The sequence below is a fragment of the Neofelis nebulosa genome, chromosome 6 (assembly GCF_028018385.1).
Source record: "Neofelis nebulosa isolate mNeoNeb1 chromosome 6, mNeoNeb1.pri, whole genome shotgun sequence".
Taxonomy (NCBI): Eukaryota; Metazoa; Chordata; class Mammalia; order Carnivora; family Felidae; genus Neofelis; species Neofelis nebulosa.
This window is the reverse complement of record NC_080787.1, coordinates 123,103,377-123,122,929: the sequence shown is the minus strand read 5'-3', so window position 1 is coordinate 123,122,929 and position 19,553 is coordinate 123,103,377. Positions and strand designations below refer to the sequence as shown.

The 19,553-nt window shown below is 36.1% G+C and overlaps 1 protein-coding gene across 1 annotated transcript in view; it reads left to right on the top strand.

The window, feature by feature from the left end:
- The window catches only part of MOXD1 (monooxygenase DBH like 1), a 90,812-nt gene that overhangs the window by 69,360 nt on the left and 1,899 nt on the right, over positions 1-19,553 (top strand). Inside the window, exons 6-11 of the mRNA XM_058735296.1 lie at positions 523-625; positions 2,106-2,272; positions 3,365-3,556; positions 4,964-5,023; positions 8,006-8,148; positions 19,330-19,498. Coding sequence (XP_058591279.1) covers positions 523-625; positions 2,106-2,272; positions 3,365-3,556; positions 4,964-5,023; positions 8,006-8,148; positions 19,330-19,498 — 834 coding nt within the window. The remainder of the gene's footprint in view (positions 1-522; positions 626-2,105; positions 2,273-3,364; positions 3,557-4,963; positions 5,024-8,005; positions 8,149-19,329; positions 19,499-19,553) is intronic.

The following is a 19,553-nucleotide window of genomic DNA, read 5'->3' as shown; positions in this document are numbered from 1 at the left end:
GATTATGGAGATGTGACACTATTCATTGATCAGGTCTTTCCCCTACGGTCCTCATACTTACAAGTAAAGCTTTATACACTATTTCTTCTTTTTTTTTTTTTTTACATTTTTTAAAATGTTTATTTATTTTTGAGACAACGTAAGAGACAGAGTGCGGGCAGCGGAGGGGCAGACAGAGGGAGACACAGAATCTGAGGCGGGCTCCAGGCTCTGAGCGGTCAGCATAGAGCCCGACGTGGGGCCCGAACTCACAAACCGTGAGATTGTGACCTGAGCCGAAGTCGGATGCTTAACTGACTGAGCCACTCAGGCACCCCACTTTATACACTATTTCTGATATGAGGGTAGCTTATTTTTCTTTCCACTGGCAGGGATTCTTTCCTTAAGCCCCTTTATTTTATCCACTATAGATTATGGGGTTCCAGAATGTTGAAATATCTTTGAGAATGGTTGGGGTTTTTGGAGGAATAGAGCTTGTAGGGACTTTCATAGGGCACGTCTCATGGAATTTTCCTTATTTAGGGTTTTTCCTACCCACCTCATGTTGGATTGTCCCTTGGCACACCGTTAGATCCTCGTTATGTGCTCCTGGAAGTCCATTATGACAATCCGACATATAAGGAGGGTGAGTTTATTCTTCGTGTATTCTACCTCTGATTTTTAAAAGTTTTAGAACACCTAACTGAACAGAGTTGAAATAAACTAGCATCATTTTAGAAAGAATTAACCTATATATTTGTCATCCAAATTAGGATACTCTTTAGAGTGAAAGAGGGTACTATTAATAATTATACTGGGACAAAAGTGATTAACCAGCACTGTACCAGGCAAATGGGCATGTGTGGTCACTGATCTTAAAAAAACAATTTGCATGCTACTTTCCAGAAAGTAGAATAATAGATTTTTCTATTTGCGATGTAAATTAGTCCTAAATACACAGTGTTGATGAAACATTTTCTTTCTAACTGCACATAAGAAAAGCTGCCATTCATCACTAGATAATATTAAGATTTTGTTGTATGGTAGGAAAACCATAAATATGCTTAAGAAATATTTATGCAGTGACACTGCGTAATATGATATTGAAATGAAGAGATGAGCGTATTTACATTTGATTTCTAAATCTACTTTTCTAAATCGACTTATGTAATATTCCAAAACCAAAAAGTTGAAAGATTCAATATGAAGCTATCAAAAGAAGCAAATGAAAGTTACTATTTTCCATTGATTTATGCAACTATTCAGCAAATACTGAGCACCAACTTTGTCTTGGGTCTGTGCTTTATGATACAAACCAAACCACCCTCATGGAAATTATAGTGTGGTGGGAAAGAGAAACAATAAAACTAATCACACCAATTAATGTAAATTTATGTATATGTCCGTTGTTCCAAACCATCGATTTGGTAGTCACAGGTAGGTAAGTCAACCCTCCAGAAAGGAGTCAATTAATTCCCAAGTCAGTGGAACAAATTTATGAAGGGTTTGGGTCATACTTTCCCCTCTATGAAAACTGTCACAGTAAGGAATGTGTCTTACTCATCGTTGATCCTCCCATGCCTATTATCATGCATGCTATTCACATAATAGATTCTTACTATTTTTTGTTGATTGAATGACCGTTGTTGAATGATTAAAAGAATGGTGGCAAACTATAAAGAACGTTATCACTAGTAGTTTATTCTATTAGCAGATGGTTTCTAGGCCAAGGGGCTTCTCCCTTTGTAGAAATGTTACTGAACTTTACCTGAAAACAATATAAAATAAAACTTTTGTTGAGTTATTCTATGTTCTATTGAGTGACTTTAGAATTTCCCTTTTGTCTTTATGTTAGATAATTGTGGACTATATCAGCTAGACCACACAAACATTTTTCCCATGGTATGCTCTGGAAGTGAAAAATGGTTGCAGACAGCATGGCGACTTGTCTTTTAATTCCCATTTGTGAAACTGAATGTTGTATTTCAGTGATCTTTACTTGTAATTCTTTCCCTTATGAAGTTTTAAGGAAAATGAATAAACCCATTTCAACTGAATGTGGAGAACCTTTATTTTTATTTTTTTAAGAACTCAAACTCACTTTTAACTATATGCTCGCATTCCAGGCTTAATAGATAATTCTGGACTGAGGTTGTTTCATACAACAGATATAAGGAAATACGATGCTGGGGTGATTGAGGCTGGCCTCTGGGTAAGCCTCTTCCATACCATCCCTCCAGGGATGCCTGAATTTCGGTCTGAGGGTCACTGCACTCTGGAATGCCTAGAAGAGGTATGTGGAACATCTGAGTCTGCGAGCTGCCACTTACAGAATAATACTCTTAGAAAACTATGTTTGGAAAATCTCATGTTTATTATTACCAATCTTTTTCTTGTTGTCATGTTTTAAAGCCATTATTTATCATTGTGGGAAGACATCTGATGGTTTTTTAAATCTTGAGGTCTATAGGAGTAGAATTCTGGACAAGACTAATATCCAGGATGTTTTTCTTCCTGACCTACTTCCTTTGTTTATTTCATATTGGACACTTTATTTTCTCTTTTACAATTTCTACCTTTGGTTATCTGTGTCTTTTGCATTTCTCTACCTTTCATCTACATTTGTTTTTTTTTTTTCCATTATTCATTTCCAATTTTTTCTCCTTTTCTCTGCTTATAGTTTCCCTACTTAAACCAAAGAGCAAGAATACCTAATATAAAAATACATATTGGATAAGAAAAAAATATTTTAAGTATTTAATAATGGCTACTTCCATTTATAGTTCTTTTTTTCTTAAGCAAACATATTTCAATCATATTCGATCATATTCTTTATGAACCATAAAGAATTGTAGACAGATGGCAGATGGACGAAGTGGAAAGATTGAGCCCTTTGAGTTATTTAGACCATGATGCAAATTGCCATGACATCACTTACTAGCTGTAGGACCATGGACAATTCACATAATTCCATTCTTCCACTTGGTCTTCTTATCTTAAAAAGTGGGAATGACTTGTCCTTTTAAGAGTTTCCATTTACAGGTCACTAACATATTGGAGTCTTTTTGCCAGGAGCTTTGATTGACTCTTCACCTCCTAAAAGAAGGAAAAAGAAAGATAATATTTAGGAGTGGTTCTGTAGGCCCCCAGTAAGCATTCGTTCCCTTTCTTCTCTGCCTACAAACGTTACTTCACAAAGCTAATAACCCTGCTAGGAATAAGTCATGAAAAAATCCAAGTTCAAAATGTTTGGCTGCTCAAGCATTCACTTAAATTGCTTTAGATTTTCTTCTTAGTTGTCCCTCCAAGTCTCTTTTATTGTGAACTGTCTGAACATGCGCTTGTTTGGGCTAATTGTGTCTTCCTCTGTGTGCCCTGCCCTTAGGCTCTGGAAGCTGAAAAGCCAAGTGGAATCCATGTGTTTGCTGTGCTTCTTCATGCTCACCTGGCGGGCAGGGGCATCAGGCTCCGTCATTTTCGCAAAGGGGAGGAATTGAGATTACTGGCTTATGATGATGATTTTGACTTCAATTTTCAGGAGTTTCAGTATCTAAAGGAAGAACAAACAATCTTACCAGTATGAGTGCTTTCTTCTCTTTCACTGAATATTAGAAAAGTCAAGACATATATCAGCTGAGACTTAGCAAGGTTTCTATGTGTAAAATGAATTGCTCATCGTATTCACATTCTTTAAACCACCCACTGTGGGTGTTGCACAACCCAGATGGAATGTGTTTGATCTCTTTTCCAAAATCAAAACTCATTTTTCTTACTATTCCCACGGGCAATTCAAGTTGTTTTAAGAAGAAAATGAAAACTTGGTTTCTGAGTACCAAACATTACTCTTTTCTTACTTAACTTTCCAGGAAACCTTTGCATGGCAATTCTGGTGATGGGAAAAATCAGAGATCTTTTTTGTACCATAGGATGGTTTGGGGAAGTTACAGTTCAGTGAAAATGAATATAAGGATAATTCTTTCATTTGACAGTTTTTGGACAGAACTAATTATACTATACTCTGTAATCCAGCTTGCAACAATACTTGGGTTTATGGAAGAGCATGTGTTGAGATAGTGATCTCTGCACCTTCTGAGCAGTAGGCCAGGGAGAGCAAATCTAGGGACCAATACCCAGAGCGAGCTGTCTTTGGTCTATGAATAGCCGTCTGTCCATTTACCTGAGGGGTGACCCATAAAAAAAAATTATTTTCTATGCGTACTGAATTGTTCAAAAGGTTAGAAAACACTGGAGCAATAAATTACTATTATTTTACTTCAGAATTCTGTTGTAAGGAAATAAAGACATGACTAAAGACTTTTAAAGAAAACAATATAAACGAAGAGGTAACACAATGACTAGTATCCATGGCTAACATTTATGAAATGTTTAATCTAAGAGCTAAGTGTGTGTTGTATCATTTAATCTCCTCACAACAGCTGTGCAAAAATAACAGTTATTTTATATATTACTTTTTTTTTTATTTAAAAAAAATTTTTTTTAACGTTTTATTTATTTTTGAGACAGAGAGAGACAGAGCATGAACGGGGGAGGGGCAGAGAGAGAGGGAGACACAGAATCGGAAGCAGGCTCCGGGCTCTGAGCCATCAGCCCAGAGCCCGACGCGGGGCTCGAACTCACGGACCGCGAGATCGTGACCTGAGCTGAAGTCAGACGCTTAACCGACTGAGCCACCCAGGCACCCCTATATTACTTTTTAAATAAATAAATTGTGCCCAGTTAATTCTTTTCTTATTTAAGGTCATTCAGCTAGAACATGGTGGAGTATGGCCTGAGAGAGCCTTATTTGTTTGTTTGCTTGTTTATTATACTAGTATTCTTAGAATTAAGTAGATCAAAGGTCTCCCTGAATCAAATTGCTTAATGAATCTACTCATGTAGGAAATAAAACTATTGGCCTACAAATGGATTACATAAATAAAGCAAACTAAACTCCAATCTGAAAGCTTTTATTTTTATGTTTTAGGGAGATAATCTCATTACTGAGTGCCGTTACAACACAAAAGATAGAGCCCGGATGACTTGGGTAAGAAAATTTTTATTATTATTAAAATTCATTTGTGGAGAAGGAGAAAAAGTAAAAAGCATTCCAATTTAGAGGCAAAATTCCTGAACCTCTTGAGCATGAAACATCATAAAAGAGAAGTTAAAGCTGTTTTAGCATTTTATCAGGTTAACTAGTGATACTACAGCAATATTTGCAGTAGAATTTATTTGCTCTTTCATGAAAAGCTATCTCTAGTCTTTTAGTTTTTCCTCACCAAAACTTATTAAAGACCTGTGATCACAAATGACCATCTGCTTGAGTCTGGACTAAGATGAATCAAGACTTCAAAAGGAAGAATGAATTGTATGACCCTAAGGTCGATCTTCTGACCAAACAGATTGACTGGGGAGTCCTGACAAACATTCATGCCTTACCCAGTCTCTTCCGGAGAACATCTCCCACCAACTCATTTTATGAAGTCAGCATATTCTTAATACTAAAATTTGATAATGACAGTATGAAAGAGGTCAGCAACATGCACCTGATGGAAATATCTTTGACAGAGTATTGACAAACCAAATTCTGCATCATATAAAAATGAAATGTTAGAGCAAATTTGGGATTAATTTAGCTAAGGAATGTAAAATTGGTTTAAAATAGAAAATATATTAATACCATTCTACATTAAGAGATTGAAGGAAAAAGACATGTGACCACGTCAATAGGGGCAGAAAAAGACTTCATAAAATTTAAGTCAGTCATAAAAAAAAAAAAAAAAAAAGAACATTTCACAAACCAGGAATAGGAGAGAAGTGCCTTAACCAGATACAGCTTACCTATGAAAAATCTGTAGCAAATATCTAACTAAATGAAATATTGGAAGTACTAATTTAATATCAGGAAGAAGATAGGTATTTATTATCACTATTTCTATGCAACATATTACTGGGAAAGAAAAAAATATCTATGGATCAGAAAGGAAGAAGCAAAGGAGCAAAATACAGTATTCACAGGCATTGTAATTTTCTACATCAAACCCCCCCTGAAAATTGGTATCTAAAATTAACTGTATTTTAGTATATAAGAAACTATCTCAAGAAGTTCTATAGAAATAAAACCTAATATTTACTTAAAATCTAATATTACTTGGTCTCTGGAAAAAATTATAAATCATGATTGCAAAACACTACAGTACACCAAAAGAAATGAAGAGATACTATGTTCATGGATAGAAAAGCCCAATAAAGTGATCTTTCTGTTCAAATTGGCCTAAAAATTTGATGTAATTCCAATAAAAAATTCACAGAAATTTTTTGACTTTAGATTCTTGTATCCTAAGAAATCTTTGCCTAGTCATAGTTGCAAAGATTTTCTCTTTTTAAAAAATGTATTTCTAAAAATTTTAGTTTTAGCTTTTATATGGAACCAGTTGATTCTAAAATCTACCTAGAAGAGCAAAGGTTAATAATAGGCAAGACACTACTAAAAAGTAAAAGGTGGAGACAAGCCATTGCATATGAAGACTATTTTAAAGCTATGGTGATCGATAGTGTACTTGGGTCCAGAGTTAGAACAGTAGAACATAATAGGAACTTTGGAGACTGGCCTATAAACCCCCTGTACGGAAACTTGGTTTAGAATAGACATGGCATTGATTTAAGTGGCAAAGGATGGAGTTTCCATTAAAGAATATTAGCACATCTGGGTATACATATGAGAGCGAACACTAGCAGGGGAGAGACAGAGAGTGGGAGACAGAGAATCTTAAGCGGGCTCCATGCCCAGTGAGGAGTCCCACGTGGGGCTCAATCTCACAACCGTGAGATTGTGGCCTGAGCCAGAATCAAGAGAAAGACGCTTAATCGACTGAGCCACCCAGGAGCTCCTATAATCCCAATATCTTTTTGTTTCTTCCATCACTTATGACAAAATGTCATCATCTGTCATTTTTATTATTGTTCGCCTGTATGCTATGTGTCATTTTTCTCTTGCTGCTTTCAAAATGTTCTCTTTGTCTTTCATCTGTATGACTGATGTGTCTAGGTATTGCTCTCTTCATATTTATCTTTGGCAATTTGTTGACCTTCTTGGGTCTGTAAGTTCATGTTTTTCACTAAATTTGGGAGGATTTCAGCCATTATTTTTCCAAATATTTTTTCTACCCTTTTTTTCTCTTCCTTCTCATTGTAGAATTCTAATTACATGTATGTTAGAGCATTTAATATTGCATTTTGAGATATTTTCTGGGATATTTTCATGTTCTATACTTTTTTTCTCTCTCTCTGTTTACTCATTTTTAACGTATTTGCCTTTAAGTACTTGAACATCTTTCTTTAACTCTTTAAACATATTTATATGTGTTTTTAAGTTTTTACTAAATCCAACATCTGTATCTTCTCACAATCAGTTTCTGCTGCTAACTTTTTTTTTTCCTGAGCACAGATCACAGTTTCCTGTTTCTTTTTATATTTAATAACCTTTGGTTGAAAATTCAACACTGTGGATAATATATTGTAGCAACTCTAGATTCTATTCTAGACTCTGTTCTTCTGAGAAGCTTTGATCTTCTTAATTTCAGTAGATAGTTTATTACCTGGATGCAAAATGTGAAACCTGTCTTCCCTGTGGTATGCATCTGCTGATGTCGATACACATGAAAACAAGATTATAGAAAATTCAGTGCAATAGGGCAAAGATTCTATCAAACTGATTCATAACCTGTTTGTTAATCAAACAGCCCCATAATCCTCACTGTGGTGAGAAGTTCACATCATATGAACAGAACTTGAAAGAGATTATTAGGTTGTTAAAGAAAGGCAACTTTTAAAGAGATGGAAATAATTCTATTAATTTTTCAACGTGTGTCTACCTTTTTTAAAAAGCAAATTGTCAAGGAGATTATTATTTTTTAGGTTTAAGATTTATTAAAGCTGGATGGAATTGTATGACATTGGTGGCTTGGGTGCTGTGTCAAAGTTGGTGGAACATATACTTTTCTAAATAAAACATCTCCATTTTCAGGGAGGATTAAGCACCAGGAATGAAATGTGTCTTTCATACCTTCTTTATTACCCAAGAATTAATCTTACTCGATGTGCAAGTATTCCTGACATTATGGAACAACTTCAGTTCATTGGCGTTAAGGAGATCTATAGGCCAGTCACGTAAGTAGTAAATGGATTTCGTAGTGGGATAGTATACTTCAGAGAAGGATGGGCTTGTCTTCACATTGGACTTATCACCATGTTATAGAATTTTTTCAAGTCCTATCCTATTTAATTTTTTTTTTTAGCTGGGTGACAAGGTGAGCTTCTTGGTTGGCATGTCCACGTCCCCAAGACTCCTGCCAGGTTTAGTGATTTTCTAAAAGGACCAAAAGGATTCAGCCTATTACTGTGTTCATGGCTGACATTTATTGCAGAGAAAGAATACAATGCAAAATTAACAAAAGGAAAAAGGTTATGGGCCAAGTCCAGAGGAAACCCAGTACAAGTGTCCAAGGGGCCTCTCCAGTGGAATAACACAGAATATACTTAATAACACTAGCATCAAAGTATGACAGGATGCATGAAATGTTGTCACCCAGAGATGCTCATTGGAGACTCGATACTCAGAGTTTTTATGAAGGGCTGGTTACATACGTGTTCTATCCCTAGTAAGTACCAAAATCTAGACTCTTAGAAGGAAAGCAGATGGTCAACATAAATTGCATTGTTTGTACAAATACTCTAGGTGCAATGAGTCACTCTTCATTTAGAGAAAGTTTTATATCAGTATAGGAAATTGTTTACTAATTAAGTTCCTTGACATTAGCCAAAGGCCAGCCTTCCAAATGGGCATTTCTAAGGATGGAAGTCTCAGGCTTGCTAGGTTCACTCTGTCTGCACAATTGCACATCATAGAAACTACTTAAGATAAATAATTAGCAAGATACATATTATTCCTGCCCTCTTGGGAATATACGCTACAGAGGGAGAGAGGGGATAAATAATATAAATATAAAATTTTAGATATTAGTAAATGTTATGAAAATAATTGAGACAGTGAAGAAGGTATGTAGCTCTTGTCAGTAGGGTAGTAAAAGCCTCTCTGGGAAGATATCTCAGTCCGTCCAGGCTGCTGTAACATCACTACCACAGGCAGAGTAGCTTAGGAATAGAAATCTATTGCTCACTGTTCTGGAGGCGGGGAAGTCCAAGATCAAGGTGCCAGCAGATTCAGTGTCTGGTGAGGACTTACTTCCTCATAGATGGAGATGGCCATCTTCTCACTGTAACCTCACATAGCACAGGATGCAAGGGAGGTTTCTCAAGCTGCTTATATGAGGGCACTAATCCCATGAGGGCTCCGCCCTCATGGGCTAATCGCCTCCCTAAAACCCCACCTCATAATACCATCCACCTTGAGTGTTAAGATTTCAACATACGAATTTGCGGCAGGGGGGCAGGGGCGGTGGTGGTGGGTGGGACACAAACATTCAATCCATGGCAGGAGGTGATGTCTGAGCAGAGACCTCAGGGATGAAGAGCCAGCCATGGAAAGATCTAAAGTATACTGTTTGCAGACAGAAGAGCCACTGTAATGACCTTATGGTGGGTATGAAGGTAGCATGTTCAAAGAACAGCCAGAAAGCGAATTTGGCTGGAACAGAGTGAAACACGGCAGAGAATAAGTGAGGAGGTCTGACATCAAGTGGGATTTTGTAGGTGACACAAAGATCATGTAGGGCTTTATAGGTGACATAAAGACTTTGGGTTTTAAGTGCAAAGAAAACGCTATTGGATATAGACAAAATTGATCTGGCTGCTGAATTGAGAAAGGACTCTAGGAGGACCAGATTGGAAATAATAATACCAACCAGGAGACTGTTGTGATTGCCCAGTCGAGAGGTGAATGTGTCTGGGACCAAGGTGATAGCAGTAGAACTAATGAGCAATGGTTGCAAGCAGGTTACTTTCTCAAGATAGCACACACTGGACTTGTTGGTTGATGGCATTTCAGGGAGATGATGAGGGGAAAAAAAGAGGAAGGGGAAAATGAGGATGTGTGAGTGCTGTAGGGAAACAGATTTGAAGCAGAAATCAAAAGTTCTGCTTTGAATATATTAGGGCTGATGTAGGAAAAATGATTTTATTCATTCTTGGTAATAGCGCAAAGAAGAATTAGAGTGGCTGGTAGAAATTTTGGAGCATAGGTTTTGTTTTAATACAAGGAAGAATTTTCTAATGATTAGGACTTTTCAAAATAAAAGAGACTGATGAAATTGGGCAAAAGAAACACACAGATCTTTGAGGGAGTGTGTTTAAGGATTAAAAAACCCTTAATGAGAATGTGGTAAATGCACTCACTGAGTAGAATATAATAATGGTCTACTTTTTTATTCCAAAATGTCATAGAGATTGTAGATTATGAACTAAGAGCAGTCTTCTTTTGAATTATACTTACTATCTGTGAATACATTCTAGTGAGTTCCTATCCAGACAACCCAATGACCGTCAGAAATCTGTGTCTACTAAAATACAAATAACAAAATGCTTGTGTAAATTAGTTTGTAGTTTATAAAGTATTTCCATATGTATAATTTCGTTTAATTTGTGTTCACATACTTCCAATAGGTAGAGTAGGGCTTACAATCCTATTTTGGATTGTAATGGAAATGGAAATGGAAATTCAGGGATTAAGAGGCTGTTCAACATCATATCTACGTAAGCAATGAAGGAGCTAGTGTTTGCATTTTTTGCCTACCTCTGGTAGGTAGCTAGATATCTGCCTGTTTCTTCAAAATAAGTAATTACATATGCGAAAAATAAAATAGTAGTGAATATCAAAACAGTATGTAAAATGTCATTCTAAAAACACTAGGGGATAGTCTTGTTTAAAATATCATTATCTCTTACAAAGACTTAGTAGTCTTTTTTTTTCCCTTTAGAATATTGGTTTTTGTTTTGTTTTGTTTTGGTTTTACATATTGGCTAGAAACTTTTCCTATTCAAGGGTTAATCTGAGAGAATCTTGAAAACACATGGACATTGAAAGCTGTTTGTTTTACAAGGCGATGAGGTTCAAAAGTGTATTCTACGGCCTCGTTATTTTCTTTGGTGTTCAACTTGTGTAGATCCTCTGAAAATGCTCTGCTTCCAAGTTACAGAGAGCTCTGAGTCCACACCTTTGGTCTCCCCCAGGAAATATTGAAGCTGGGTTTTTCATTTCTTAAAAAGACAAGGAGAATTGCTTCACAGGACAAGACCAGTTTTGAGATGTCATTGCCCACACAGAACCATTTAACTACATGGTTAAATTTAGGCATTCTTCAAAAATACAAGTGAAAAGGAGGCTCTGTTATAAAATTATGTTTAGGCTTTAAATCAGTCTTTCAAGTTAGCTTATCACATTGACATAAATGTTATTGAAAGCCAAACCAACAAGGTGCTGGCTCAAAGATCAGAAAGAGAGACAGTTGGGGTGATTTTGTTTTCTGTTTTATTTAAGAGAATGTTGTGAATTTGGTTTCAGGATACAGTACTCAAGAGGAATATCACTTAAAACGTAGCCCCAAATCTCGTATTCTGTGCTTTGAATATAATGATTAGTTAGGTGCTTTGTCTTATTTCAAACATTCAGTAACAATCCTAGGATTAGAGGAGGAGCTGATAGAAACATAGAGACAACTACATCCTGTCTCAGGATTTGTCTGTTCTAAGGGATGCAGTTTTTCTCTGCCTCCTACAGATCTGGCGAGGCTTAAGGAAAAACAAAACACTCATAAAGATCATGAGTTTAGATAAATTCTGTATTCTCTGCTGCACCACACATCAACACGACGTAGTTCCAGTGAGGCTTATGTGATGGAAAGTTTGATATAATTTATTCTATTTCTAAAAAAGAATCAAGGGTCGTGTTTGTATTTTTCTTTGTAGGAAAAGTCACTTTATGTTTACAATGTGTAAAAATCCCACATGCTTATTATAGGGCTTTTAAGGAGCGCAGAAGAAAAGGTTTTTTAAAAAAAGACACAAGCAATCATCTCAAATTCTGTTAGAAATAAACAATACTGGGGCTGCTGGGTGGCTCAGTTCATTGAGTGTCCGACTCTTGATTTCCACTCAGGTCATGATCTCATGCTTTGTGAGATTGAGCCCTGAGTCAGGCTCAGTGCTAGCATGGAGGCTGTTTGGGATTATCTCTCTCCCTCTCTCTTTCTGTCCGTCCCTGATTTGCTCAACATGTGCACGTGCACGCACCCTCTCTCTCTCAAAATAAATAAACTTTAATACATAAGAAAAGAAATAAACAATATTAACATTAATTGAAGGTTATTACAGATATCTTTCTACGGAGATGTTGCTATAAAGATGAATAAATTAACTGTAATAAAGATTATAATTTGTGTACTGTTTAAAATAAAAACATTACATCGTAATTTTGTTTAATTTATATGAAAACACTAAACTAGGGGCGCCTGGGTGGCTCAGTTGGTTAAGCATCCGACTTCGGCTTAGGTCATGATCTCGGGGACCGTGAGTTCAAGCCCCGCGTCGGGCTCTGTGCTGACAGCTCAGAGCCTGGAGCCTGTTTCAGATTCTGTGGCTCCCTCTCTCTCTGACCCTCCCCCATTCACGCTCTGTCTCTCTCTGTCCCAAAAATAAATAAACATTAAAAAAATTTTTTTTAAAAACCACTAAACTAAAACTGAACAGTTGTTGAACTTCAGATGAATGCTGTTGGTGCTGTTGGTTTTAGCCACAAGGGGTAATATTTTGTAAGCGGGTCTTAAATGTTGAGAACATAGATTGTAAAAGACATTAAAATGTCCCACACACTTTACATGTTTCGATTTTGGATCATAAAAGATGAGGACATTCATACTTTTATATTTTCTCCCACGTGCCTTTCCGTACTTCCAAGTATTTATTACTCATATTATAATTTTGTATTTGCAAGGTTTTAAATTTATGCATATAATTCTCAAACCAAAGTCCCACAATATTTAATGAAAATTTTAAAGTTAAATAGATTCAGCGGTAATCCCTAATCTTATAGGATTTCTGCATTTCTGAGTTCTTTCGTTGGATTCATCAGAATGTTATCTGCAAGTTAGTTAATCAAGAGGGGCTTCCAGATGCTTTATGACGGGGGCTTTTTGTTTTGTTTTGTTTTGTATTTGAGAATTTCTGCATTTATATTTGGACAGCATTTGGTTGGATATAACGTTTTAAGGTCATACCCTCTCCTTCCCTTGGGAAGTCTCTTTGAATGAATGGGAGCATTCTTCGTCTACCTGTAGAATTCATAAGTTAAACTGAACATACTTCAGTGTGGAACATCTGCATTCAATTTTCCTGAAACATGAAGTGTTTTTCATATATTCACTTATTTTTTTTCCATTTCAGGGAAATTTTCTTATATTATATCTACCAAGTTTTTTGAAAATCTATTTGGAATTTTTCACAAGTACTTTCTCTTGTAGTTTTTTTGGAAGGGTTCTTCTGCTTCTTGCTTTTTCTGATTTATTTGGTGTTAAATTTGGTTTGTCCTAAATTTATTTCCATTGGTCTGCTATCTCCCTTTTCATCTCATTCAGTTGTTCTAAATTCTTGTATGGGGGCTCTTATTTAATTCAATTCATGTTTTTATTAAATAAATTTACAACATGAAACACTTATGGGAATTCTCTCCAATATCACTGGTTTATATTTTCTACTAGAGTCAACTTTTTCTGTCTCTTTTCATGAAATGTAATAGAAGTTCTTTACCCTATGTTTGCAGGGTTGTTATGTCATTTCTTGCTTATGCTGAGCTAATTCTGTCTAACACTTCTTTTTGGTCTGAAAAAAAATGAGTGAATTCTTGTCTGCCTTCTAAACAAATCTGACAGTAGCTTTCTATCTTTCTACACCAGTCTGAGGTTCAGCTCACATATTTTATGTACACACCTTACTATATTTTGAGGGTAAAGGGCTGTGGGTATAGAGGTGGGACTGTTAACTTTGTATTACAGTGCATGGGTTATTCCTTTCTCGGATGTTTTTTAGAAAATCTACTGAGGAAGGCTTCTTTCTTTCTTTCTTTTTTCTTTCTTTCTTTCTTTCTTTCTTTCTTTCTTTCTTTCTTTCTTTCTTCCTTCTTTCTTTCTTTTTTTTTTTTTTAAGATTTTTAAGTAATCTACACGTAACATGGGCCTCGAACTCACAACCCAGAAATCAAGAGTCACGTGTTTTACCAAGCGAGCCAGGGGCGCCCCAAGGAAGTTTTCTAACTGGTTGGGATTGAATCCCCTTTCACAGAGGAACGTCTGAGGCCTCACATCATGGGGTCTTCTCTACAGTTAGGGAGACAACTTTACTGTGGGCTTCCCAATATTCATATATTCTTGGGGTGTCAAAAGGATTAGAAGTTATATCTTGTTAGGTCAGACTTCCTGGCTTTCTTCTTTAACAATTAGATTATAAAATGTATGGCATTCTGTCGTCTTTTTTTCATCGGCCTGTTGGTATGTTTTGATTTCTGTTTTCTTATTTATTTTTTAACGTCCAATTGCTACAGGTAGAACTTACACACGACAAAATGCACCTGTTTTAACTATACTGTTTTCTCAGATGTGTATACCTACTTGACCCCAGCACGGACAAGATATAGGACATTTTCATCACCCCCAAAAGTTCTATTCTGCTATCTGGAGACAACCCCACTTCCCACACAAAACCCCTGGAAACAGCAAACTGGCTTTTTGTCGCCACATTAGTTCAATCTTTTCTAGATTTTATAAAAATGGAATCTTATAGCATGTACTCTTTCATGCCTGACTTCTTTGATTTGGAGGTTTTTGAGATTCATCTATGCTGGTGCATGTGTCAGAATTCCATTCCATTCTATTGCTGAGTTCTATTCCTTGGTGTGGACACACCAAAATTCATTTATTGACTCACCAGTTGAAAGGCATTTGGGGTCTGGGACGCCTGGGTGGCTCAGTCAGTTAAACATCTGACTTTGGCTCGAGTCATGATCTCACAGTTCGTGGGTTCGAGCCCCGCATTGGGCTCTGTGCGGACAGCTTGGAGCCTGGAGCCTGCTTCTGATTCTGTCTCTCTCTCTCTCTCTCTCTCTCTCTGCCCTTCCCCCACTTATGTTATGTCTCTCTCTCAAAGAGTAAATAAACATTAAATTTAAAAAAAAAAGGCATTTGGGTTGTTTCCAGTCTCAGGCTATTCCAAAGAAAGCTCCTATGAACATTATTGTATTAGTCTTTGTTATGGACACATGTTTGGCATTTTCTGAGCTAGCACGTAGTGGCTGAATGACTGCATTGGATACTAAATTTATGTTTACCTCATAAGACTCTCAAAATATTCTCCAAAATGATGTACCTTTTACATTCTCACCAATAATGTCTAAGAGCTCCTATTGCTTAATATTATGCCCAGTGTTTTGTATTATTGATATTTTAGATTTTATTTATTTTAATGTGTATGTAGTGGTACCTTATTGTGGTTTTATTTTCCATTTCTCTTATGACTAACAGTGTTGAGCCACTTTTCATATGCTTATTGGTCATTTATATATGTTTCTTTTTAATTGTTCAAATTTTTGTTCATTGTTTCATTGGGTTACTTGTTTTCTTTTTTTAAGTTTTTTAAGTTTATTTATTTATTTTGAGAAAGCACACACACAAGAGCGTGCGAAGGGGGCAGGGTGTAGAGAGAGAGAGACGGAGAGAATCCCAAGCACAATCTGTGCTGTCAGTGCGGACCCTGATGCAAAGCTCGAACTCAAGAAACGTGAGATCATGACCTGAGTCAAAGTCAAGAGTTAGACACTTAACCGACTGAGCCACCCAGGTGCCCAAGTTCTTTATATTTTTAAAGAATTATTTATACTTAAGATAGAAGCTTCTTGTCAGATACATTTTACAAATAATTTCTCCTAGTCTGTGGAGATTTTCATTTTTATTTTTTAATTGTATTTTTTGAAGACCATTTTATCATTTTTGTTTATTTTGTGCTTTTGATATTCTGTGTAGGAAATTTTTGCCTACCCAAGATTTCTTTCTCCTGTTTTTTTTTTTTTTTTTTTTCTAAAGAATGTAAACAATGTTAAGGGTACATCATTTTGGAGAATATTTTGAGAGTCTTATGAGGTAAACATAAATTTAGTATCCAATGCAGTGATTCGGCCACTATGTGCTAGCTCAGAAAACGCAAAACATATGTCCATATAACAAAGACTAATACAATAATGCTCATAGGAGCTTTCTTTGGAATAGCCTTTTTTTTTTCCCCTAAAAAGTTTACAGTTTTCAGCTTTTATATGTAGGTTGATGATCCATTTTGAGTAAATTCTTGTGTGTGTTAAGAGGTAAATATCTAGGTTCATTGTTTTTCACATGAATATCAAGTTATTCAAGAACCATTTGACTAAACAAACAAACAAACAAAAAAACAACCTACCTTTTTCCTATTGAATTGCCCTGGAATGTTTGTTGAAAATCATTAGATCATATACTGGCTATTTCTGGACTCTGAATTCTGTTTCATTGATGTTCATATTTAGCCTTTCTCTCGTATCACTCTCTGTTATCACAGTTTTATGATAGATCTTGAAATAAGAGCATGTAAGTCCCAAAATTTTGTCATTTTTTTTACTTTTCCCCGAATTATTTAGGGTAGTCTAAGTTCATTTCATTTATATATATATATTGTTAAATCAACTTGTCAATTAAATTTGCAAAGGAAAGACTATTTAGGGCAGTCTAAGTTCATTTCATATATATATATATATATAGTTAAATCAACTTGTCAATTATATTTGCAAAGGAAGACTTCTCACCCATAATAAATCATCATGTTAATATAGTTTGTTTTTATCAACTACAGTGATATATAAATAATACCCTCTTATTTATAGATGCATCTGGGTAGACATTTACACACTGCTCAGATATGCAGAAATGTAACTGAATTTCTAGACCATTCCCAATATTCCTAACCAGCTCCCGGTCCCAGGTGAGAGCAGAACTTTCTACTTCAAAGTTACCTGTTTCTGGTTTAAAGCTTAGTCTTTTAAGGAAAAATATTTACCTTTTCAGTATTTCTCCTCTTTCTGTCTCTTCTTTTTTCTCCAGGGGTAATCAGGAAATATGGGGTAGTGTAGGCTGGAGAGGGTGGGAGGTTTGTTGGGGTGATGTCATTATAGAATAGAGGCTTGAACGACGTCAGCAGGAATGGAGAGGAGACAATAAATATGAGTCAAGCTGCCATACGAGAGAGGCTTACAGCCATGTCCCAAGGTCACCAGCCCCAGTCATGCTGTCTCCACATGAGCCATTAGGTTTGCCCTTTTCTAGATCCTTTTTCATATATTTACAGTAAATTAGCAAGTGTGCTGACAGCACTTCTGTTACTTTATGCTGTGAAATCTAAAAAAAAAAAAAAAACCCAACAACTAGTTTCCTGATTTATCCTAGCAGCAAAGCTTTTTAAAGATTTCATCTACGTGCAATACTCTATTCACTCTTACCTGCAAGGCAGCAGACAGCGCAGCGGATTTAAGCCGCTTTAGCGCCTTGGTACAGATTCCAGTGCCACCTTGTGGTGTTTTAGGGAATTACAGGCTGATGATTTCCTCCCAGCATTTCTCCCTGGTTGTGAAATTGATTTCCTTTTTTTCAAGAGAGACATCTTATTTTTTTGAAAAGCAAATTTTATTTTTAATGTTTAATTAAGTTTTTAATGTTTATTTATTTCTGTGAAGAGAGAGACAGAACGCAAGCGGGAGAGGGACAGAGACAGAGGGAGACACAGATTCGCAAGCAGGCTCCAGGCTCTGAACTGTCAACACAGAGCCCAACGCGGGACTCCAATTCATGAACTAGGAGATCATGACTTGAGCTGAAGTCGGATGCCCAACCGACTGAGCCACTCAGATGCCCCTTTAATATTTGACTTTAAAACTTTTATTTTTAATAAAACCTAGCTGTAATTTTTCGTGTGTTTAAAAGGACTTTGTATGTAAACGTAATGGGCCCCTTTCAAGTAATTATTTTATACGAATTCTGATTTACATCTCTACAAGTCTTCACAGGATGTTTAATTTTTGAATGCTATAGATTTTAGGTCATTGCTAGCTGTGTTTAGTGTAGTGTGATGCCAAATGCTTTTTCTTTATTTAAAGTTAGGTACTTTAAGGTCTCTGTACAAAATAATGCATTTAAAACTCAACAAAGATATACTGATTTTAATTAAAAGAAAAAGGAAGTTAGAAATGAAGAATGTAAAGGTCCTTGTATATTACCCAATGTTTTACTCATTGTTTCACTTATTAGAGTAAGGGGGAAATAATTTTATTTTAGACATTAAAAATTTATTTTCTCTAAAAGGTCAATAAAAGATGTTCAATTTAATTAAAAAGCTAATATTCCAAGTGCCTGAGTAGCTTGTGTGTGTAAGAGAGAGAGTAATTAAAGGCATAAATAAATGAGGAAGATCCAATATTAAAAGTGTAAATGCCTCAACTGGAAATTAATTGGTTGGCAATTACCAAAACCACTGAAATAGCTTCTTGGGATGTTGTGGGAGCCAAATACCTGCTGGTTACCCATGATAATCTCTGGGAAGACCCATGGATTTATTCATGTAAATCCTGGTGGTGTTCCAACACTTCCTTACACTTCTTTTTTCAGGAATCAATAACACAAAACGTAACATTTAATCAAAGACATCACTTGAAGAGTATCTTTTCAAGCAGATTGTGTCATTCTTCTGGGATCTCGTCTTTCTTTCTTGGACATTAATGTGTTTTTTTAGAGTGGCAAGTAGAAGCAAGAGTATTTTTTTTCTCAGTAGAATTTTTAGAACACTGGTTCAGTTCCAGATTTGTTACATTTATTATCTCTTAGGCAAGCCAAAACAAGGCAGCCAGCAGGGGTCAGGCTTTTCAACTGTGTGGAGTTGAAATTTCTGTCTCTTACAAAAAAGCCTACAGATTTCTTCATTACGCCATTCGCCTTACATTCTGCAGAACTGAACGTGTACTGAGTTACATTGTTACCTAGAGCCAAAACAAATAAGCAAGGAGTTGTGAGGCTGGGGAAGCTTTCTGAGTCAAAATTATTTGTCTAGGGTATTACCCATCTGGTACTACAATAAGGAATTTCATTCTTTCCAAAAGACTCCTTACTTGGCGTGTATTTCTTCTGGCAATTGCTGATGGGTTTATCAATCCTTTGCATTAGGTTTTCTATGTGTGTAAAAATGGACCAGCGTGAGGTCTATTTTAGAATGTTGAAAAGTGATGGAAACGTGTCATGCTTTTGTTCTGAACCTGACTAATTGTGGTTATTTGAATTTCAGGACCTGGCCTTTCATTATCAAAAGCCCCAAGCAGTATAAAAACCTCTCTTTCATGGACGCAATGAATAAATTTAAATGGGCTAAAAAGGAAGGTCTCTCCTTCAACAAGCTTGTCCTTAGCTTGCCGGTGAATGTGAGATGCTCCAAGACGGACAACGCGGAGTGGTCGGTGAGCCCTACTTTGTTTGAATCTTCGGAGAAGCCACATGTCACATGTTACCTAA